Source organism: Ischnura elegans, chromosome 11 (assembly GCF_921293095.1).
Source record: "Ischnura elegans chromosome 11, ioIscEleg1.1, whole genome shotgun sequence".
Lineage (NCBI taxonomy): Eukaryota > Metazoa > Arthropoda > Insecta > Odonata > Coenagrionidae > Ischnura > Ischnura elegans.
Genome location: NC_060256.1, coordinates 31,839,836 through 31,864,855, shown reverse-complemented (window position 1 = coordinate 31,864,855; position 25,020 = coordinate 31,839,836). Strand labels below are relative to the sequence as shown.

The following is a 25,020-nucleotide window of genomic DNA, read 5'->3' as shown; positions in this document are numbered from 1 at the left end:
ATCCACCCTTACGGGTGGATACCTTCGGGTTTAAGTGCAGGTGCCGAGTTATTATCTGTCCTTATATATTTCCCAGCCGGGAAAATCAAGTTTAACCTTTATAAGAATTTAATCCTTCCCAAAATTCAGCCCTCTTTGGACGAACTTCTAGTACAATAAAAATTGTAAAATAGCCATTTTTATGTTTTAGATTGGAAAATTGAGTAAAACTATTATTGATTATGAATTTGTTGCCGAAAATATTGCCTTATATGTGACCCTTACCATGTATTCCACATTTGAAAATTATTTTGAGAAGTTGGCACATATTAGTTGAAATTGCTGAAATAATATGAGTGTAGGTGGGCCAAATAAATGTAAATACTTAATTGCTCAATAGAAATACAGTAAAGAATGGCATCTTTATTGCCAAGACTTATGAAAGCTAGACAATAATATTATAAGGCCTCTGTATTGTGAAATGGCAGCCATTTTAATCCTAAGAGACATTTTTAGTGGTGCTGCAAACCAACTGTCTTATAAACGTGACCTCAACATCAATGCTAGGTGGCATGCTTCATCATAACTTATCCACTTCATACCGTATCACTTTCACTTGCATCATATTGTGTCACTTTCTGAAGTATCTATCAGCATAAAGGATGGCAGTAGCGCAGCGAAGGGGAAGATAAGGGGGTCCAGACCCCCCCGAAATATGAAAACACACTTTCCTCCATAAATGAAAACAAAATATTGAAAAATCATGCATTCACAAATGATTTCTTTGGCAAATGAAGTTTTTTAGATTATGAAAAGTGTTAAACCCTCTACTTCGTACCCTTTTTTTCCAAGACTTTCCCCCCTGGTTTTTGACAAAATTCTTGGCTGCCCCAATGAAAGACGGATTACAGGGGTATCTCCAGTGGAGGAAGTTGTCTCTAACTTGAGGTGATACAACAATAGCTTTTTTCTCACGGATGAATGATTTTCGAATGGACTCAATTGTTTTCTTTCTTGTCCAACCAGGGTCCCCGATTGCCTTGGAAATGGGCCCCGTCCTCGGCATCCTCGTCGGTATGGTGGCAGCCCTGCTCCTCGTCACCCTGGCCATCTTTGCTGCCATGCGCTGCAGGGGGACTGGCAGCACCAGTGTGAGGGCTCGGGGCCGTCAGGGTGAGAACGGTCTTAGGCCAGGGACCGCGGGGGCGTGCGAGCTTCTAACGGCCACTGCCAAGGAGAAAGTGGCGCTGCCACTGCGCTCCAATGTCGAGGACCTCTACGAAATGGATGACAAAAACCCTGACGTCATTCCCTGCAATAAGGGTGAGTGCTTAAATAGGCATCTTACTCACATATTCTTTTTGATTACTGATTCTCAGAATTTGGAAATAATATCGGACAATGCATTTCTTTTCTGCACTGCAACATTTTAGTATTGTTCAACTGCAAATAGAAACATATTCTGTTCCTAAGCCAGCTTATATGTTTCTTTTTTAGGTACATAAATGACTATCCAAATGCCAAAGAGGATAGGAAATCAAATCTTTGAAACTAGTTTCCAGTGCTCTATAAAAAATGAGGTTAACTCCTGAACAGACTTTTAGCAGGTCTAAATTTAACCACCAAAATTAGGCAACCAGCCAAGGAATTCATCGCATTTGCATCAATTAACACTAAATATAAAAATAACAACACGGGAAAAATATTTCCATTCCTTTTCGTAAAACCAATTAAATAAATACACGTTAAACATTATGTGAAAATTCATAGAGAAAGTTGAAATACCTTGTAATAAAGTAACTTACCTCTCCTTGTCAACTGCAAAAGGATCTTTTTTTTAATTTCGCTTTGAATATTAGTAAATTTTTTTTTAAAGGTATAAGAACAATTGTGAGAAGAGATTGCTGTTTTAACATTATAAAATGAAAGTAATAATTAGCAATAGATAGTAAAAACCCACCCCCAAAGATGTCTTTGCAGAGCAAAACGGTAAAATAGAAAAACACAGAAAAAATCGAAAAAAATTTTCTCAGAGCTTTCTGCATGGCAAATTGGAAATGACTGTTGACTGATCCTCTCCCATACCTTTATGCCGGTGGCTGGCGCTCAGAGCAGAATATATTGCAAGAAGGAACCATGACTTAACCCTTACGTCCTCAGTCACTCGGTAGTGACTGCCATGACGTAGACATAACGTCATGAGCGTGGAAAGTGTTAATTTCATTGTATGAATACCAAGTCATGCCTTTAAAAATTTGTAGATAGCCTCAAAATAGTTTTATTTTATAATTTGCTTTTAAGTTTTTAAAGCAGCCACAAAACCCAAAAAAATGTCTTGAGTAGCATTGTGTTGAAAAAAAGTACACACAACACATGGTTGTGGAATAAGTATGGGAGATTATGAAATATTTGTTGGCAGTGAATTAATTAAGAACTAATCAAATAACTTTCTCAATTGAACAGTGGAATTTGTAAAAATTTGTAAAATCTCCCCTATAAAAAAGAATCTCCTAAGACATTTCCAGCATTCTTTTGGTCGCCTAGACCTGGATTGGAATACTATAAAAATCCTTTAGATGGGCATTTGCATAACGTTTTGTAAATTAATACCTAATTTCCTAATTTAAGTTCTCTTGAAAATATATCTGAAAGTATGATATTGATTTCCGTCATCACTAAAACCTCAAGTTTCATGATGTGTGTCTCCAATCATCCATGATGTTTTGAGATCTAACAACTTCTAAGGGAATTATATTGGGCTCAATTATGTACTTGCATCCATTTCAACATAGTTGACCTTTGGCAATGCATGGTATACATGAGGGATGTAAGCAGTTATTATCTTCAGAAAAGATTATCATTTAAGGCTTACACTGCTGTTTAATCTTTTGGATTCCTAGGAGTATTTATTTTCCCATAAAATGTTTATTGTAAATCATCACGTACCTACTTAATGAAATTAACTCCTATTTGCAGATACATTGAAGTTTTCTAAATGATGAATATTTAGTTGTAGTGAGAATATGTAGCTACAGTGTGTCTTCAACTCAATTGCCTCCAAGAAGCTTAAACTCCACCAAGCACGTCATTAACACCACATTTCCTTCTCAACTATTATGTACCTGTTTTGTGTTCCACAGGTTGCCAAAGTGATGCAAATTATGCTGAAAATTTATGTATTTCATGCATTCAAATTTGGGAAGGGGACTTAAGAGTTTCACCTATCATTTTCAAAAAATTGTATCTTGGAATACTAGGGGAATCAGTTAAATTTTATGGAAACTTACTATACCTGGCTTTAATTTCTATATTACTTGAATGGTTTCAATCATCATTTTTACCTTTATTTATGTTAGCATAATAATTAGTCGCATTTTGTTATCTATGGTAATTTGATCCTGTTTTCTATCCCTGGGTGTTGATCTGTAGACATTTATGTTGCTTGTAAACATGTGTATTGTTTGGAATTTTTTTTTATACTTTGACTGCTGTGGGTATAGAGCCTAAAAAATACCTCCAAAAAACGGGTATCACTTCATTATTTTAAATCATGGAAAAAAAATCTCTGGGGTTGTATCAATATCCTTCTCAGAAGACCCCTTGATTGATCTATTCCTTGCATGTATGTAATCGCACAGTACCAAAATAACAGCAGGAATATGGTTCTTTAGCAGTGTATTTCATCAGAAGTCTATACGGAGCACTAAAAAAATATTAACCCTTTTTTTAATTCCGCTTAGAAATATTGACTCTTTTAACCCTCCAGCCGGCGCGCTGTGGAACAAAGTGCAACATTGCGCCGCTTCGGCCTCACATTATTAATAGTAGTTGGTCAGTGAACCAAACGCACCTATTATTCCAACAAGGTCATGAATGTACGCTTCTTAATTCGAGTTTTTCTTATTAATATCAGCAGAAAACCAAGTGTTGCACTGAGTGCCATGCGCGCCCGCTAGTGTCAGAGAATATATGGCGTGCCTGCTGGAGGGTTAAAAATTTCTGCTGTCAAAAATGGAAGGCTATTTCATGCTTTATTATTCTTCTTTCCACAATAGATTCAGACTACCAGCTTGTGTCGGGATCTCAAGGTTTGGCGATCAAAGAATTGACTGAAGTTTCGTACGATGGGATCGCCCAGAGGAACAACACTTCCAGAAACGGAGATCTCTATGAGAACTACAAGAACAGCAGATATCCAACTAGCAGGGTGAGTGGTGCATATAGCTGGCACAATATTATGTCATGGATTATTGTTATAAAATTACAATTTTTGCCAAATACTCAGCTACTAGACATACTTTATGAATCAGAATGGTTTTTAAAGTACATAATTAGAACAGTAAATACTAGGCCCCAGCACCATTTATGTATTTCATGCATTCAAATTTGGGAAGGGGACTTCAGAGTTTCACCTATCATTTTCAAAAAAATTTATCTCGGAATACAAGGGGAATTAGCTAAATTTTATAGAAACTTACTATACCTGGCTTTAACCTCTATATTACTTGAATGGTTTCAATCATAATTTTTATCTTTATTTATGTTAGCATAATAATTAGTCGCATTTTGTTATCTATACACAAACACAAACTATATAATTATCAGTTATTTTTGAAAGCATTATTAATGTGGTTCCAGCAGACGAATGATGAATACTTAATACATCTATTGAATGAGTACCTACCTAAGGAGGAAGTGCAAAGATAAGTTGAGAAGAGGGATTGTGCGAGAACCCTGGGAGAAAGATATAACAACTAAATCAGTCAAATTTTCGGGACTGTTGGTCTTACGAAGACAATCGTTTGAGAACAAGTGGACAGGAAGCGTCAGCAGCGGAGGAAGGTCTCAAATAAGCTTATTGAGGAATTCTATTGGATATGTACAGGTTATCAAGGACGAGAAAGAGAATTAAGTACATTAAATTTAAAAATTATAGTACATTAAAATGAAAAGATAGGTGGATATGAGTTGAGTGGAGAGCTGTGTCTAGCTAAACCTAGGATTGCTAGCTGAATGATGATGAGCGTAAGTTATTATGGAGGTGTTGACATGTGGTATTATAAATGAAGAAAGCAAGCTGTACCTACCATTTGTTTTCATTTTACATTTTCAAATTAATTTTGGCTTATGCGGAAGAGTTACTGTCTATGGCATTGAATTTGTTTTTCATGCAATGGCGGCTTGTCCATAAGGACACTCGGACACCGCCCCTACCAAAGTTTTGAAAAGGAAAAAAAAAATAAATACCCATTCAATTATAATTATACATCTAATTAACCAAAGTGTTTTTTCAATCACATACATTGAAAATGTAGGGAAAACACACAAAAATAGTGTGAGAAGTTTGCATTTGCAGCCGCGGGGCGCTGGCCAGAACGTCCCAATCCTTCGCCATTCAGTTATATGAAGAGTGGTAGTGGTGGCGGCTGCTGGTGCTATTATGCGTCTAAGCTTCTGCCTCATGAAAGTCTTGGCACCGCCTGAGCATGCGCAGAGTAACGTATTTAATGAGATGACATCGCCGTTACCGCTGGCAGCAGGCCCGTCGCGAGGGCGGGGGTACAAGGGCATTTTGCCCTGGGCGCAGCAAGTTGGGGGCGCACCGTGCTCGCCGACTAAATTTTTTTTAAATTTTGACTAACAACGTTATCCGCTTTGTGGCGCTCTCAGCTCTCTTCAAAACAACGAAAGAGCTCCTTTACTTTCATAATCAATAAAATATCTTTATTATGAAAATGTTTTCAATTATATTTTCAAATCTCTCGATTGCAGATATAACAATGTTATGGGGTGGGGGGGGCACGATCCCAGTTTGCCCCGGGTGCCAGATCAGCTAGCGACGGACCTGGCTGGCAGCATTATAATCTGGCATCTACTTGGTGCTGAAGTGTTGTAGAATACCTTGTTTTGGTATTCTGCAACACTAAGCATTGGGGCAAAATCTAGACATATTAAATAAAATTAAGTAGCTGAAAAATGTTTAAATCTGAAATGTTGCTAATTCCGGAAAATAGCCTTGGCAGTCTTCGTACATCCCACCTGAAATAGGCTGGCAGTAAAAGGGTTAAGTAATCTTTAAAAAATATTTTAGTTATGCATTCATGAAACAGTTTTCTCAGAATGAGTGGATGGCTACACTGGCAGGTAACATGTCAAAATCATCTCATGTGATCCATTTTTTACGAGCAAAAAGTATTAAATCTTCAGGGAAAACAGTTTTGGATGGGGTAATGTTAAAATCATCTTTTCAAGGTCTTTCTATTTTTACTTATATGTTATACTTGCATCTTATTTACAGACAGTAGGCGTCCATATTGAAATTCAGATTTTCACCCGTCTGTTTCAGCAAGTGGAATCATTTTTACCTGCTCCAAAAATAAACCAATACACGGATTAGGTTAAAAAAATATTATGCAGCATATTTGTAATTATTTGAAAACAAAATAGTGCACACTTTTTCATCATGAATCAAATTTGCCCAGCACCGTAATGTACCCAGCTAGCTTATTCCAAATAATCAACTTGGCGTGAGAACAAAGAAATCGATGGAATTTGACAGAAAAAATATTTCTTACCATTGAAATCTCACTCTCACCTACGTAACATAGGAGACATAATAATAAGACGATAAGTTAACTATGTAGGGTCATTTAGCATAAGTGCATTACGTCAAAGAACTGATGTTAATTTAAAATTCTTGGTAAAAAAACTTGATAGCAATTCATGCTCGCGGCTGAGCTTTAAGCCACCGAGTGCGTCCACCGGGTTGCGGATGGTGGGTCAACCTCTAGATATAGAGGTTAGCTGCGATATAAGCAAGTTTACTTGTCGAATAAGCAGTCGTGGACAAAAAGCGGCGGTTATCCAAGGTGGTATGGGTCTATCCCTGGGTGAGATAGGCCATCTAAATGATACACTAAACTTGTGAAGATACCGTGACTTGGCGATGAGAGGCCGCCAACAATTATGCCTCACATCACCCGGGGGAGAGGGCAGCAGCTCTTCTTCATATGAGTGAAGGTGGAGATCACGATGGTCAGTACAGCGACACTCATTGCACTTCAGGCGTGGTAACATTTACTTTAACGGCTGTAGTACTGCGATGTGGAAGGCAAGGGGAAACCACCACATTATTATCCCGAGGAGGCGCAGCTACTCCAACTTTAAATTGTCTGACATGATGGAATTCTCTCAGGTAAAAAATTCCGGAGGTAAACTAGTCCCCCATTCGGATCTCTGGGCGGGGACTATCCGAGAGGGTACATCGGTCAATTGTGATAAAGTTATGAGGATAGGTACATGGAACGTGAGATCACTCAGGACTTGCGGTAAGCTAGAAAACCTTAAAGTGGAAATGGAGAGATTGAATATCGACGTGCTAGGAATCAGCGAAATGAAATGGCCTGAGGAGGGAGACTTTTGGAGTGGAAGCTATAGGATTATACACACAGGATCCCTGAACGGTAATGCTGGGGTTGGGATAATGCTCAGAAAGAGCGCCGGAATGCGTGTGAAAAGCTTCCTACAGTACAATGATAGGATAGTTATGGTGACGATAGAGACTAAGCCAGTAGATACCATAGTGGTACAAGTCTACATGCCCACAACAGACTACGAGGATGAAGAAGTTGAAGACGTCTACGATGATATAAAAGAAGTAATCAAAAAGGTAAGGGGTGAAGAAAACCTAATTGTTTTAGGTGATTGGAACGCTGTCGTCGGCGAAGGCCAGGATGGAAGAATAACCGGAAAATATGGATTAGGAAATAGAAATGAAAGAGGAGAAAGGCTGTTAGAGTTCTGCACAGAACACAAATTAGTGGTTGCCAACACTCTATTTAAGAATCACATGCAAAGAAGATACACATGGAAAATGCCAGGAGACAAAAGGAGATTTCAACTAGACTATATTTTAGTGAAGCAGAGGTTTAGAAACCAGATAAAGGACTGTAAAAGCTACCCGGGGGCAGATATCAACAGTGATCATAATCTAGTGATGATGAAATGCCATCTGAAATTCAAGAAATTGAAGAAATCAGCAAAGAACACCTGGCAATTAGAGAAACTTCAGGAGCCAAAAAATCAACAGGCCTTTCAAGAAGTAGTGGAGCGCAAGATAGGACTAGATCAGTCTGAAAACTCAGTTGAGAATAACTGGACTACCTTAAGAAGTGGACTTCAGGAGGCCGCTAGAGAAGTTCTAGGGATAAGAAAATGTGTTAAGAAAAAGCCATGGATCACGGATGAAATCCTAGACCTCATTGAAGAAAGGAGAAAGTATAAGAATACGAATACTGAGGAAGGACAGGCTTGCTACAAGAGAATAAGGAATGAGATTTGCCGCCAAGCGAGGAAAGCCAGAGAAGCGTGGATGAGGAACATGTGTGAGGACGTACAAAATAACCTCGTAAAAGGGAAAGTGGAAGCGGCCTATAGAATAGTGAGGAACCATTTCAAGGAACGAAACACAAAATGTAATAGCATAAGGGACAGGAATGGAAACATTCTAATTGAAAACGAAGACAAAGCTGAGAGATGGAAGGAATACCTGGAGAAATTATACAATGGGAGCAAACTTAGCTCAAAAGTTCTCGAAGAGGAAAGTGAAGTTGAAAAGGATGACATTGGAGCAAGCATCTTAAGATCGGAATTTGACGCTGCAGTAAGAGACCTGCGAAAGAATAAGGCCCCAGGAATAGATGACATTCCAGCAGAGTTAATAAAAAATGCAGGAGAAAAGGTCTTAACTCAACTGTATAAAACTATCTGCGATATGTACTTAACAGGAGATTTACCTAGTGACTTCGAGAAGAACATCATCATTCCCATACCCAAAAAGAAGAGAGCTGAGAAGTGCGAAGAATTTAGGACCATAAGCCTGACGACACATGCGTCGAAGATTCTGACAAGAATCATTTACAGGAGAATTGAACGAAGAGCAGAAGAATTCCTGGATGAGGACCAATTCGGATTTAGGAAAAGCAGGGGCACAAGGGAAGCAATTTTGGCTCTTAGGATGATCATAGAGAAGAGAATGGAGAAAAACAAACCAACCTTCATAGCATTTGTCGATTTAGAGAAGGCCTTTGATAACGTGGAATGGAATTCAATGCTTATAATTTTGAAAGAAATCGGCGTACTCTACAATGATCGTAGAATTATTCATAGTTTGTATAAAAACCAAGTAGCTGTGATCAAATGTGGACCAAACGGTGCAGAAGCGAGAATAAGAAAAGGGGTGAGACAAGGTTGTGCGCTTTCCCCCTTAATTTTTAATGTTTACATAGAGAAAGCCATCAACGAAATCAAGCAGAAAGCTTCGGGTGTCAATATCCACGGAGAAAAAATTAGTATGCTGCGATTTGCTGACGACATAGCAGTCATAGCCGAGACAGAGAAGGATTCGAAGAAGACGTTGACAAACATGGAAAGGACAATGGCCAGATATCAGCTGAAAATCAACAAAAAGAAGACTAAGATATTAGTTTGCAGTAAAAGAGAGGAGGCTAAAACAAACATCAACCTAGGAAAGCATAAGCTTGAAGAGGTGAACGAGTTCTCTTACCTGGGAAGCCGAATTACCAGCGATGGACAGAGCAAGAAAGAAATACACAGTAGAATAGCGCAGGCGAAGAGGGCTTTCTACAAAAAGAAGAATCTTCTTACAGCTGAAAATACCAGCATAGAAGTAAGGAAACAATTCATCAGATGCTACATATGGAGTATGTTTCTCTATGGAAGCGAGGCTTGGACGTTGACAGCAGCAGAGAAGTCAAGAGTGGAAGCATTCGAAATGTGGTGCTACCGAAGAATGATGAAGATAAAATGGATTGACCGTGTGAGTAACCAGGAAGTGCTAAGGAGAGTAGGAGAAAAGAGAAGCCTCCTAAAAACATTAAGCAGAAGAAGGGACAACTTAGTTGGCCACATTTTGAGGCACGATGGTCTGATGAAGACAATCGTTGAAGGACAAGTGGAAGGGAAAAAGGGCAAGGGACGGCCCCGAATGAGTTATATCGGACAGGTTATAAAGGATGTAAAAGAGAATAAATATGTAGCTATGAAGAGATTAGCAGATAGGAGAGAGAAATGGAGAGCTGCGTCAAACCAATCTTAGGATTGTTGACTAATGATGATGAGCAATTCATGGTAAGATAAAATAATATACTCTTACATTTGTTCTGTGTTTGCCATTTCTCTCTAGTAAAACTGGTTTGTCTCCGTAGTAAGATTTTCAGATGTGCTAGTTGTACAAATCTTCTTTTTGGTTGTAATGTTCGCCCAAAGGGTAAGAATCTCAAGTATATAATCTTTGGGTGAGAATGGATGAAAGGGGTAGGTTTCCTTAAGACCTGTATGCACATGTGGTTATCCCGCAGGGAAAGGATTATAGCCAGCTCCAACCTTGAAAATACTGTGAAAATAATAACAGTATTTATTTCAATGACCTACTCCTTTGGACTCTAGGCTCAACATATGTTACAGTTATGACATGCATGCACTCTCCCAGTTTAGAAAAAGTTGCACAGTCACATTTCCAAACAGTACAGAAGACTATTATGGATATAAAGAATGCCACATGTGAGATAATGAGTATATGTTTTGCTGAGGTGCCACAGAAAATAACAATCCTTGTTACCTACTTCCATCGCACCAACCTTCAACCTAATAAGTACTACTTTCTGGTGCACATTTTAAGTTTATACATTTTGATGAAATTTATCGCACACTTGGTAAAGTGCCCGGTGTAAAATATTACATAAATCATTTATCATAACCCTGTGGAAATGTTAACCCTGTCATCACTGTGGAAATGTTTTTAAACATTTTGTACGCTGACTGCGGGAAAAAGTTTTTAAATGTTTGACCATTGCTCGACTACTAATTACGGCAGTTTCCCAAAATTTTAATTGCTACCCAGTAGAATACAAGTGCACTTTCCCTCACTGTAGGAATCGCTAATGCTGCTTAACTCTCACCGGACATCCCTCATGGCAGGGGGTGCCTCCTGGCATTTCCTATCATGCATTGTTTCCTTCCCGCTTCATGCTTTTAATATGCCTACAATAAGTGCCCAAATATAGGCCCATCCATTGGTAAGAAAGAAAGAAGGGTTTCCCCAGGTTATAAGGGTTCACTCCTTGAAAGATGCTCGGCCAGGCTAGGGGGGGGAATATTTCTTGGTTCTCTCCAGCAGAGGCTGGTGGCAAAAATCATGTACTCCCTCAGCTAAAGGCATGGGCGTACCCAGCAATGAGCAGGGGGGGCAGCTGCCCCACACCCCTTAGAAGCGAAAATCGCCAAAGTCTTTAAGTAAAATCAGTAATGAATTGAAACGAAAGCATTCAACAAATATTTTTAAACCCACGAAAAATGATATGTATTAGTACAAGATATGTAACTAAAATAAAACAATTTTTCAAGGAAACAATCTCATAAACTAATGTCACAACTTGGTTTGCCCCCCCTAAACCATGACTTGCCCCCCACCCAGACCATGGCTTGCCCCCCCTTCCTCCCCCCAGTTATGATCCTGGGTACACCCTTGGCTAAAGGGTTAACAAATACAAGTACAAATACTAGAAGTTAATCTATTTTGGAGACATTTAATGGTACAATTAGTACTCCATGATAAAATAGAGGACATTATTTGTAAATGCAATTTTGACACCTAGCATTAGGTTGAAGGCATAGGCACCTCTGTCAATTGTACTCCTACGGGAGATGGGCATAAACTTTTCTTTCGTTCTTTGCCTCGGATTTGATTGACAAATTATGCCGAAACAGCATCTCTGCATTTTTTCTTATTTCATATGCCCTAAAGTTGCCCCAGCCACACACATATATAACATAAGCACGACTATCAACTATCTGGACATCTCCACTGCACAAATTTCACCCGATCCAGTTGATAAGAACACCAGTTGTCCGCTAACTTCCCAATACTGCCTTGGCTGCAGCTTATCACATCTACCTGTATATGTACTTAAGATTTAGTAACGTGGAAATAACCTCTAATCCAAACTATCCTGGCAGCGAGAGTCGAAGCTTCGAACATATTTGCTATTCCACTGCCCTATCAGCTTCTTCACGGTAAGGTTTGACTTTTTTCGTTATAGCAACAAATTTAACCATTTATAGCATGTTCACACTCCATCATTCACTAAATAATTCAACTCGTAGGCTATTTTGGATAGGTGAGCGTAGAGGTCATCCCATTCTAAGCCACAGGTGTCTGAATTGCATACATATAGAGTATGGGGGACCAGATCCTCTCCCTGGGCCACTTCACGCCAGAAGGATTTTGGTCGGGGGTGTCCAATAGCTTTACCAGAGATTTGAACACAGGACCTCTTGTTCAGCATCCAAGCACTCCACCCCCTTGTCCAACTGTAGATATTAGGAGACCACTTTTTCACCTTTCCAAACCATAATACAGTGTGTCCTCGTTTAACGTCGTCCCGTTTAACGTTGTTTCACGATAACGTTGCCCAAAAATTGAAACCCTTGATCATTTAACGTCGTTATTGCTTCGCGATAACGTTGTTCAAATTATGCGCGGCGAAAAAAAAAATGAATGGCGAATAGGACGCAAGCGCACCTGATGTATAGTAAATATTACTATATTAATGCGATTGGTAATTTTCGCTCGACAGAAAAGGTTGGCGTGGGTAGCGTATGTTAAATATGCGTCTGAGCGAATAATTATCGCCTCATTTACCCATTATCCGTTTATTTTTCTGATGCCAACCGAAAAAAATGTCCACGAAGAAGAGTGGCTATCCTGGCGGTTCTTCAGACGTGAAGAAAAAACGGCGATATTAGAACAAAGACTTGGTATTATTTAAAGAATTGAAGAAGGTGCAACTGCTGGAGAGATCGGTCGAGTTTTAGGTTTGCATGTCGAGTTTTTACAATTAAAATTTCTTCTGTTACTGAAAATATCGATGTTTCGCCATTAAAATACTTTCTTTTTAGTTTTTATATTTCATTTAATAATGCCTTCTTCCCAACCTTTTCGTTATGAAAATTCGTTTCGTTTCGAATTAATCGTTATCATGCTGAAGTGAATAATCGGTAATGAATGTTTCTCGCGATTTCCGCCGGGTTAAAGAATTCATATCATCACGAAAATTGACTCGCCCTTCATCCTCGTGCTTCCGAGTGTCAGATTCAGATTTTTTCTGTTTTGGCCTGATTCAGGTGTCTCCCGATTGGTCACAAAGTCTGCTTAAAGTTGCGGCTCCGATAATAGGGTAGTTTCCTTCATCAAAGAAAACGATAGGCATTGATTGCGATTCGTTGCCCACCATTAGTGTATTCATAATACACAAATTATTTGGTTTTTGAAATACCGGTTTAGACGAATGGCAAGGGTCAAATTTTATCCTCATTTGAAAAAGGCCAGATTGGCGCCCATGCGATTCCGCTCCGCGTGACGTCACAGGGACCTAGTTTCTACACGAGAGGATAGGAGTTATACATCGTCTGAGGTTACCAATGCATGCATGAGGCACAGAGCTCAGGGAAACATGTCTTAATAATCACCTATTAAAACTGGCTAAGGTCGGAAAGTTTTCTTCGTTTGATAAGGTATTAATAAACCTTTTTTAAGCCAAGCGCTACCATTCAGCAAGGTACTCAGCTATCCGCTAGCATCCTGCGTCCTATCAGCGCTCAGAGCCTCGATCAAGGTCACTTCACAAGGAGAGAGGGGGAACCAGAAATGCGGCGCACGGACTTTCCTACTTACGCGTCGCGTTTTTGCGCGCTTGAAATTTTTCACTTTTCATTTAAGGTAAAACCACCAGTAGTTGACACCTTAAGGATTTATATGTCTGTTTGTTAACATTACTTAAACCGAATTCACTGTAGGGGAAACTTAAAGTTACTGATAGCTGTACAAAGTATTCCTCTATCGTACTGTCACAAGAATAACATTAATAAAATGAATGTGAATTATTATTATTTTTTTTTTTGTTAACGGGCACAGGTCTAGTAGTTGACACCAAGCGAAAACAAGAATATTTAGTAGTTGACACATTTTATTTTCAGTAGTTGACATACTTTATAAAACTCTTTATTTCAATACACTCTTTATTTATTGACACTCTTTAGTAGTTTACATATGTTTTAAATGAGAAAAGGTTTAATAAATGAATTTTTGCCTACTTTGTATGAATACAGGGATGAAATGAATGATAAAAGTTGTAGAAAAATACAAAAATTGAATGTTAACGTATTACATAACTTAGGCTCATTCTCTAGTTAATTAAGTTAAAAAAAATGAATATAAATTGTGCTAAGCTATCAGAATGCAAGAAGTTAATCCCATAAAAATTCAAGTTCCGGGACTGAGTAAACATTTCTCGTGGTACTCATTTTTAAAGGCTCGTCAATGTGGTATAATACAGTTTCCCATTCGTAGTCCAATTTATCCTCTTTTTCTGGCCATTTCCAGAGTCTCCCAGATTTTTTCATAGCTGTAATAGTAGCAGCTGTTTCACAAACATCAGTTATAACCCCCGGAAATAACTCTTCTTCATAAGAAAAAACTACATACTCCCCTACTTTCCTCTCTACTGGTTTCTTTAGGTTTTTCTCATGTATGTTTTCCTCATCGCTCTCATCTTTAAAATCACTGTCTGATGGCACCTCTTCTATGCCAGAGTTAGAGCTGTCTTTGTAATGAAGCACCCGCTTTGCAGTCCTTTTCTTATGCTGCCGAACTTTATCTTGTTTCGCTCTTTCTTTTTCATCTTTTTTCCTTTGTCTCTCGGCAGCACGTTCCAGTTTTCTTTTTTCTAATTCTTCCTTTTTTGCCAACTTCTTTCTAAAATAATCTTGACACAGCTGTCCTGAGACAATGGCAGGCATTTTCTCCTTCATTGATCGTTTTTGTTTTGGTTCATTCTTGTCTTTCTGGAAAAAAAAGTGTCTTTTGAATGGGCTGGGGATTTCTGCAGATACTTTAGAAGTTCCAGCTTGACAAAGATCAGTATGATTAATACTATCTCTAGCAGGCTTATCGATACAAGTAAGGTTGTTCGTTCCAGATGGCATATTGTAATCATCAGTGGTATGATAAGTGGACTCATCGATAGCACTAGGAGTGAGTGTTGCAGATGACAGGTCCCCATCCACAATGCTTAGATTGTCTGGCTCATTAGTAGCACCAGATGCATTTAACAAATTACTTTCCAGTTCTAATTTTGTCTTCTGCCACAGTTGAAAGAGTGAAATATCTTTTTCCTCCAACTCTTTATTTGTATCCCTGTTACAAAATATTTTGAGCTTGCTTTCTGGAATACTCTCATTGAGAAATCGAAGTCCTTCTTTTAAAAATTGTCCACGTTCTTTGGCTTTTGTGACTTGATTATCACCTTCAATGTTTAATGGGAGAGTGATAGCTTCTGGGTTCCATGGAAACAATCCACATTTTCTAAAACCATTTTCCAGGATAGTCACTTGTAGCACATTGTCTATAACTTCTTTCAAAAGTTTTGGAAATTCTTTCTTCTTTAAGACTGGAGCCTCCAAATTGGATAACCTCCATTCATGTACTTTCTTCTTCCAGTGCTCTTTAAGAGTCCTGAAAACCGAAACATCCATCGGTTGCAAGAGATGCGTCGCATTTGGGTACAGTGCAATGAGAATGATGCCACAGCTGCTTCCATTACCTCTTGAGTATAATTTCTAAAATTTCCCTTTGTTGGAGGCATCTGAAAATGAAAGAGGGAGTAATTCAGAAGTTGACACATTGTAACTCCAATAGTTGACACCCCCTGTCAACTATTGGATACAATACTTTGAAAATGTTTTAGAGGTTATAATACACAGTTCAACAATGTAAGCAGTTAAATAACACTCAAATAAAGCAGAATTATTAAATTATATTACTCCTGAGTAGTTGACACACGGTGTCAACCACTCAATACTATGTCATCTAAAGTTTCAGTAGTTGACATGATGCCAAACAGCCATTTTTTTTTAATTTACAGGTTATTTTGAAAACTGTTTGTATACTTTAGAGTCTAAAACAAAGTATTAAACATCTCCTTAATCAAAATTATAATTGGTGTTTAAATTTTCAATGCTTACCTTTTAGCTTGTTCTTAGCAAACTCCACAACGAAATCACATTAATCAATTGAAAAACATGGGCTGTTGTCATCAGATGATTGTGGTTAGACTGCTGTTAAAGATGGCGGTACAGTAGTTCACATACACACCACTAGAGAGCTACACTACACAGACAGAAAAATATTAATCATCTGGCACCTTTATTCCTCTTGTTATTGTATTTTTTTATTATAAGTGTCAACTACTAGTGCAGTGTCAACTACTGGTGGTTTTACCTTAATCGCGAAAAATAGATATCGTCATTTAAAAATCTAAAATCGCGAAATACATACTCCAGGAGTAATAATCTTTCGATTTAGGCATTAGAAAAATTAAAGGAAACCACCCTATTGGCCTCCTTGGATTCTCGCCCGGGAAATTCTGGATTCTTCACGAAGAAATGGATTGTTAGGAACATGGCTAGGAACCAATTTAAATTTTTTACATTGTTTCTTATGGGAAACACTGCATCGTTTAACGTTGTTTCGCTTAACGTCGACTTTTTCAGGAACGAATCAACAACGTTAAACGAGGACTCACTGTATTATTTAGAAAGTAAATTGATGGATGTAGGATGTAACAGTGCGCTAATTGTCTGATCTTTCACCAGAGACCTTGCTTACAAGGGGGAACTCAAAAATAACTGGACTATTTTCTAAAATATTCAAAATTTAATTTTTTTGTAACAAACGTTGGTTACCTTCAAAGTACTCTCCATTTGCACTGATACAATGGTTAAAACTTTTCTTCCATCGTACTCATTGTTTCCAATGCATTGCAGTGCCATCTTCGATTCTCTTTTCACCTCCAACATGTGACCAAAACATTACCCTTCCATCAACATTTTCAACCACAGGAGCAAAAAAAAACACAAGGTATGATATTTGGTGAGCAGGGTGGGTGAGGAAGCTATGTCATGCACTTTTTTTTACCAAAAAATCAAGCAGCAACAAGAGCTGCATTTGATTCAATTGATTTTGACGCAGGATTCTACAAGCGGGGGATGAATTTCGCAGCGATTCGTCTCATTTGCTAATCTTCAGCTAAAATTTGCTGCAATGAACTCCACAAAAGACCAGATTGTTCAGCAAGCTGGTCAGTAGTACGTGTCTTATCCTCGTACACAAGGGAACGAGTTTCTTTCCATGTTTTCATCAGTTCTGGACCGGGAAGGCAGCCCAGTTTAATGTTTTCGGTCGATATGTTGCCGTGTTTGAATTGCAAATACCACTTATAAATGTGAGTTCTTTATTAGCCAACATATCAATTGTGTCCAATAGGGAACTTGCATATATTTCAGATATTATCAATAGCCCCAAAATTATTGAAAAATATATGTTTGCATACCTCGGTGAAAGTTTTTTTTATTATTTTATGACTTGGTTTGCGATATTTAATGCATCAAAGATCACGAGAATTTTCAAATGCAAGTGAGAAGCGAAAACGCCCGATGATTGGCTGGTAGAAAAGTGACGTCATAGTTCAGTACGAGGCACGGCGGCACGGCCATAGTATAGGTTGCATACTTGAATACATGCGACGGCGTGGTTATGATTGATTTATTGAAGTTCAGACGTATCGGAGTTGTTCATTGTGACTTCAGGGCTATTATTTGATCTATTTCTCCTCCATTGAAAGCGATAGATTGCGTAAAGATGAAGGCATATGGTTATTCTTAGGCTGATCCTAGCAAGCTTCCTGTTACTGAATCCATCATGATAACAGGGTATTTTAGTGAAACTGTAGACTTCGTCGGCTCGGAAAGTCGATGCCGAGAAATGGAAAGGTAGCTGATGTGCATCTGTAATGTTTTATAGTTCATAACAAAGTGAGACTTGCGTATAATATTGGCGAAAGCGTATACTCATGTGAAATGTGTATTCTTTTGGCAGTCCGGTAGAGTCTTATGGTGAACTTATTTCCACCTCGAAGCTGTCGATGATACTTTCAACTTAAAAATACCTTGCCTGGAGGGCGACAGGAAGCCAGACCGGCCAGGCTATTAATGTTTCAATTTAGTAGCGATAATATAGACGAACTTCCAACACAATCTACCATCTTGTGACTCAAAAACCCTGAAGCCACTTCCTATTCTGCAGAAAGAATCGGTCAATCGCACTTCGATCAATATAATAAACACAACGTCTTCAGGTGTTAAGAAGTTACTTTTGTAATGAAAGCTTTCCTAAAGTAGCATTAAAATGTGAATATTTTCCAAACAGAGTCTTTAATACATTTTGGGAGCTTTTCTCACGATATACCTTAAACATACTGTAAAGGCGAGCTCATCGTCATTGCGATCGGTTGTCACTTAAAAATTCCGTATCGGAAATCCTAGAGGGATGACCTTCGACGATGACCGTGATCACCTCCACTCTCACTATCACTGGAACCCGTGGTGAAAATATCATCCCAATCCAATTTCTATTTGGTTTTAACTGGGGAAAGAACAACATAGAACTGCACATTCTTCGGGCAACTTTAGGTTTGACTTTCCCTCAAACACCCCATTTCCCCTGTGGTGCACATCAGGATCCTATCTTTATACGATGGCCTGACAACCTATAAATGGATCCTTGGTTTATCCTGACAACCAACTAAATTGCTAATCCGCACGTCTTCCTCTATCTCCACAGTTTCCAAATCAAGGGCCGCGGAACATTCCTCTTGTGACTCAACTTTTTCAGAAAAGCAAGCAACGGCGTAGAATAAAATCAAAGAATGCTGCGATTCATTTTTTGTGACCACCTCTGGATTCCATTCTTTTTCCATCTACAACTTCCTTTATCTTTCGGGATAAACTATATGGGACAAGATAATGTTTAAATATTTTCATTAATTTATAACAAAATATAAGTTCTAAAAATACCCAAAAGACATTTTATTAATCCGCACTGATGAGTGTAAATTAATGTGGAAGATGAATGCTGTAGACGTAGTAGTTTTCCCTAGGTTGGGTTGCAAAGTTCATGAAGTTGACAAAACGGCTATTTTTTCGGTGCGCGGAGTCATTTATTGCACTGGCCGCGTCTACATTTTTGAAATTTTTTGTAATAAAATAAATCAGAATTTAGGATAAAATTTCCTTTAGAATGACGAATAGTTCATTATTATACCATGCAGTGAAGCCAGGATATAAATTTGCAAAGTACAGCGGCACATCATTTTGACGCCGAGAGTAGAAGAAAACGCTGTCTTCTTGGCTGGCACTCGAATGCATGAGGATCAACGTTGCTCTATATTTTCATATTTCCTCCCTTGATTTTAAACATCATGGAATTTTCTATGTCCTTCCGTAACTGAAATTGAACAAGTGCCTTAATAATTTGAGTCCATCGTAACGATCGTAACCATCGAGAAACGCCTATTTCGATTTTTGTTCGGAAGTTGAGTTTTTATTCTACGGCGGCCGAATTATCGAAAAATCTCAGTTTCAAGTTATTCAGTCAATGAAATATGGAAATATTATTTATATTAAAGTTATCTTCGCTCACATAGCACACGGGTTTATCATTACGTTTATTATACTCTTATTTTTCCGTAACGCTCATCCCGACAGACGGCATGCATCGAGGCTTTTCTTCTAATTTCCTCCGTGGGAATGCAGGCGAAAATTTTTTCTGGGGTGTTATTGCACAGAGGAACAATGCACCACTTGTAATTTTTCCTTATTTCACCCATGTTCTCCTTTAAACGCAACGTGGCTCTTCCAAACCTGCAGTTACTGGGCTTGGATCTTGGACTCGTACTGAACTATGACGTCACAGCCAAAGATTAGTGGGGGCGGTATTTTTTAGCCCGCGAAACTCGGGCGACTTTTGGGAGTCATTTTCTAGGGTATAAACTGAATTTTAAGCGGAAAAAAGTATATTGCGGTACTAAGTGTTTACTGTAGTATATCAGCATACTGTTTATAAAAAGTATGCAATTTCCCTATTCACTTTTACCGAGCAGAGAACAAAATTTCAACGCTGCACGCTGTTCTCGAATACCATTTCAAAAATCGAAGAGGTCAAAAAACTCTCACAGGGGCATTCTTCAACAGTCAAAAGCCATGCTGTTTTGCATACTGACGAAATGATGAAATAACACCCATCCATTGGGAGAACCACGAGCTATTAGAGCGATGCCCGCAGCGATTTCCATCCCATTATTTTTGGGTCCCCCCTCGTGAGTTGCAAAGTTATTGAATCTAATGGCTGTTTTACAAGGGGCACAGAATTGCACAGGTTAGAACTGCATTTATTTCTAAAATGGCCTGGAATTGCATGAATGAAATTAGAATGGGCTATTTTGCCATCTCACGTCCACACATTCTCGCATGTGTTCTCGCAATTCACCGCTTTACACGATGCAATTTTGAATGCGCCTTCGTTCACTCGTCAGATTGTGCAAGTATGTGCCCCAAGTAAAACGGCCTTAAAACATCTTGGGAATTAAGTGATATTTCAAATCAACCGACCTGTTGGAGTTAGCTTCCTGAATCATTTTTAATGTATTGTTCATAAGGAATTATGTACAATCATATCAATGGCTTGATATTGGTATTTTCCCATAGCTTAGGATTTCAATTTCTGCTAACCACATGCTCGGCATGGTATAATGGGACTTGAACACACTTGTATTTTGAGGACATAGTTATTTGGGAATGAATGCTAAACCTTTTTAATGCAATCCATACACTTACAGCCCTTTGCCAAAAAAAATGTGTAAAAACCCTGTGCTGCTGTTACCTGCGGTCTCCGATTGTTATGCAGATTTTCTGGGGGCAAATACTTCATTCCGTTGATCCCTATACTTAGTCATTTAAATTTTTGAATTCATGTAATTTAACGCTCCCATTATTTGCGCATAAAATTGTTGGTATAGGTGACGATTTCAAGATGGGTGCTGTTAGCTTCATGGACATTTTTAAATAGGCTTTGTACTTACTTGTATTTTATTGGAATGATTGAGCGTGATCTTATTATAAGGTGACAAGTAATTCAAAACGTGCATAGTGATGTATTTTTATTGCATATTATTTTTAAACTATTTATTTAAATAACTGACAAAATGTCTTTACCTGTTAAGAGTACCTACCACCTAATCCATTTTTACAACAGGGATTGAAATATTGTTCACTGAATCTTTTATCCCTCTGAATCTATGATAATAAATAAGAAAAAGGTCTTCATAATAAGGAGCTTTCTATTGTACCCCATTTGGGCTCCATGCTGAAGCCAGTACTCTCAATGTTTCAGGATGTGGTGGCCGAGTGGGTAGTGTGAGAGCACTTACAATAAGAGACCGCTGGTTCGTATCTTATTATAAAAGTGGCCCTCTTAAAATTCCATTGCTTTTGCATTGCAATCTATGTTTGTATGTTTTCAGTGGATATTCAAAGTTGACCTTTAAAATTTTCTTTAGAAACTCTTTTAAGTTAAATACTTAAAAAAAAAAAACAATCGCATGTGTAAAAAAACCTTTATTGATGTACAATTTTGAAGCCTTCAGTTCCATTAATCATTACCATATTCTTCTTTCCAAGGCCTCTATGGCTTCTGTATGCATTTTTTCCTCCTGTAGTTTTTTATTGTAAGAGCTGAGCTAATTTCCAGGCATGATGAAGTGGAATCTTTTGATGTGAAAACTCTTTATTTTTACTAACATGTATTAATTGAATTGATCCTGGTTCTACTCCGTGCAGGGGTGCAGCTAGGAATTAAGGCTAGGGGGGGGGGGTTTTAGGCACAACTAATACTTACGGGTGTGGGGGTATTGCATACCTATCAGGGTATGCAGGAGTTGCGGGGGGCCCTCCTCCAGAAAAATTTGAAGACTACATAATGGTTCAAAATGGCGAGTTTTACGGCTTTCTGAGGGATACGTGATAAGTCCTATCTTTGTTCTATACGTAATACTGATCCAGATAAGTAAAATGGATTAAACTTTAAAATTTCTCTGAGCTCTGGGGGGGGGTTCATCTCCCAAACCCCCCCCTCGCTGCGCCACTGATTCCGTGGAATCTTGACTGAAATAATGAATGAGAGCTTATAATGAGGTCGTTGATGTATTTTTTTTAATTTTTCAATTGAGGTTGAGTTTTTTTTTTAATAGAGAAACCCATATTTTCCCTATCTTGATCCGTTTCCTACTACTCTAGCTATTCGCGTAGAAAAATCGATGATCTTTACCCTTTCACAGATTAGTTGATTATGTCTTGAATTCTTGCATCTACATCTACGTAGTATCCTGCGAGCAATCCTTAGTGTGTTTGGCAGGGGGTGATCAATCACCAGCATTCAAGAGGATTTCCACATCCACATGTCATAAAAATGTTATGCATACTAACAAAGTATACTTTTACATTCCTGTAAATGCAAAACTTGCCAGCTACTTATGAAGGAAATCTACCAATGAAGCTAGAACATCTAAGAAATTATAGGAAAATTCAGAAACATGCATTGAGGAGTACAAAAGTTAGTAAGCTACACTACAAGTCAACTAATCTATTAGGAAATCCTTGCGCTGTCGTTATATTTTCTTGTCAATCGTGGAAAAAATTATATTTTGAATATATCTGCTCTACAATATCTCTCTCTTATTTTATTCTCCGCCAATTAAAAGTTAAATTCTAATAAAAAGAGGGTTAAAATTTACTTCCACAAACATTTTACATATGATGATGATATATTGTATTAATCTATATCCCAAATTCGAAAGAAATCTGCCTTTCAAGCAATAGCATTCAAAACAACGCCGAACCCTTAATGGGGCCTTCACAGTTCGTCATTGCGTTGACGCCGCGGCTCGCAAGCCAATCAGATCCCGTCTTCGAAAATTGATGACGTCAGGTCGCCAGCTTGCTGCGTTGTTGCAGGAAAATCTGTTCATGTTGGATTTCGACTGCATGGAGGCGGTAATGCTGTTGGAACAACGGTTATATAACGGAACACACATAAATATTCCAGAAAACTTTTCACATTTCTTATGTTCTCAGAGTGTGTTTAATTTGTTATTTTTCGTATTTCTGAGTGAGTAAGGCCGTAACATCATCTTGTTCCATGATAATGATGCATAGGCAAGTGCCATCACTATGTATGTGATTAACGACTCTATGATCGCAATATTTTCTACCAATGCAATCAGTTGTTAAGAAGCATATTTTAGCATGTGAAATCTGGGCGAAAATGCGCAAAACGACATACGTATTTTTAATACATGCGCAAGTTATGTATTAATTTGAATAGGTTTAATAATATGAGTGTTATCAACAAGTGTTTTTCGTAAATAAATTTCTCATAACATATTTATGTAATTTCAACAACCGAATCTCAAAAAATAGAGTAAGAATGGATGTACACCCATGTCTCGTATAGCGCAATTTCGATTAGCGCAATTTCGATATAGCGCAAATACGTTCCTCGGGGAAACATTGCAACGCAGTGTAGCCTAATCAAAACTCTTAAACGCTCTCGTGATAAAACGTGAACTTGCGCGAAGTACAAACAAAATTTCTATCATTTTACGCATATTAATGTTATTGCTTGCCTCAAAGCTTCTTTTTTGTTTATATATTAATCGAAATCTATTGCTGTGCAATGGCCAAAAGTATTACTCGTCATTGGGTCCAGATAGCCGGCTTACCGAAGTAATTTATCTTGTCTCCTTAACAGAATGATAATAAATAATTTAGATCGTTAATTAAGCGTGAGGCTAGTGGAAATGATTTTTTTTCAGCAATACGGTTTGAGACGTATTTTTGCCGTCATAGGTTATCGGGCGATTGACTTCCAGGTAGAGCGTCTACGCTGAAGCCTTCAAGGTCATCGGTATTCACGGGGGAGAAATGGAGCGGTGGCCGAGTTGCGCATGAATAGCATCAACACATAAAAGGGTCCGCTATAGAGTCTCAAACACAATGGCTTCGTTCCCTCCCCGCAGTCTTAGGCCTTCTGCGTCTCAGGAATACAGTTCAGCACTGGAAGGTGATTTAGATAGAGCCATACAGAGTAAAAACCAAGAGAATATGGCAAAAAATAGGAATGCGTGTGGAAAAATCAAGAATTTATCAATAAAAACTATAAACCTAGAAGAGGAATTGAAAGAGGTCAATTGCTTTGAAAATGGAGAGCGTCAAAGCGATATTGCGCGGAAGTTTAAACGTACGATGCCTTATTAAGAATAAAGACGAAGTTAAAACATCAGTGACCTCAGCCGCACCAACTTCAACCAAGCGGTCTACACATACGGAAAGTTCATAGAGAATCAGTACAAAAAGACGGGAGTGGTAATCGCTCAGAGACATTTAGTGAAAACTCCGGTTGGTTCCAGCATTTAAACGGCAAGCAGGTATTTTCAGTGTGGCGATATCAGGTGAATATGCAAATGTTGATAGCGCAGTCACCGCAACATTTTCTGATGAACTCCAAGCTGTGATTGAAAGTGGCTCCTTTCCCCCTCAACCAGTTTTTAGTGTTGACGAGACGATGTTGTTTTGGAAAAGAATGCAATCTCGTTCATTCATTTTCAGGGAAGGAAAACCTGGGTCAGGTTTCAAGGCATTTAAAGACTGTTTCACGTAGCTGCTAATGACTCGGAGGACTTCAAATTAAAATGATTTATCATTCATAAACTCCGCTAGCTATGAAATGGCATTCGAAGTAGCATTTTCCTGTCATTTCGATGAGCGACAAAAGGGCCTGGGTGACACAATAGTTGTTTTTAGACCAGTTTGAAAAATCGTCAACTGCCGGCAACGCATTACGATCCCCTGAGATAGCAGATGTTAGCCCACCCGCACGACAGGAGGGAATTTCAAAAGCACGTAAGAATTTTTTTTAACGTGAATAAAAGTCTTTGAATGCGTGCATACTATCTTTAAAGATGTTTTAAACTATAAAAATTTATACAAATAATGTTTTCTAAGGCTTTTTAT

The 25,020-nt window shown here is 38.3% G+C and overlaps 2 protein-coding genes across 3 annotated transcripts in view; one reads left to right on the top strand and one right to left on the bottom strand.

Moving 5' to 3' along the window:
- The window catches only part of LOC124167796 (synaptogenesis protein syg-2), a 122,859-nt gene that overhangs the window by 74,144 nt on the left and 23,695 nt on the right, over positions 1–25,020 (top strand). Inside the window, exons 12-14 of one of the 2 annotated variants that reach the window (XM_046545824.1) lie at positions 1,006–1,302; positions 4,035–4,186; positions 21,344–21,395. In XM_046545824.1, the coding sequence (XP_046401780.1) occupies positions 1,006–1,302; positions 4,035–4,186; positions 21,344–21,370 (476 nt within the window). In that variant the 3' untranslated portion in view covers positions 21,371–21,395. The remainder of the gene's footprint in view (positions 1–1,005; positions 1,303–4,034; positions 4,187–21,343; positions 21,396–25,020) is intronic. The other variant, XM_046545823.1, reaches the window with a different exon arrangement.
- LOC124167797 lies at positions 13,968–16,334 on the bottom strand. The gene is made up of 2 exons (XM_046545825.1): positions 16,081–16,334; positions 13,968–15,701 (listed from the first exon to the last, which is right to left on the bottom strand). Exon 2 carries the CDS (start codon positions 15,589–15,591, stop codon positions 14,305–14,307), a length of 1,287 nt encoding a protein of 428 aa, XP_046401781.1. The 5' UTR covers positions 15,592–15,701; positions 16,081–16,334; the 3' UTR covers positions 13,968–14,304.

Excerpts from the sequence above, each read along its gene's own strand:
- LOC124167797 (XM_046545825.1), bottom strand. The coding sequence starts at position 15,591 with ATGGATGTTTCGGTTTTCAGGACTCTTAAAGAGCACTGGAAGAAGAAA.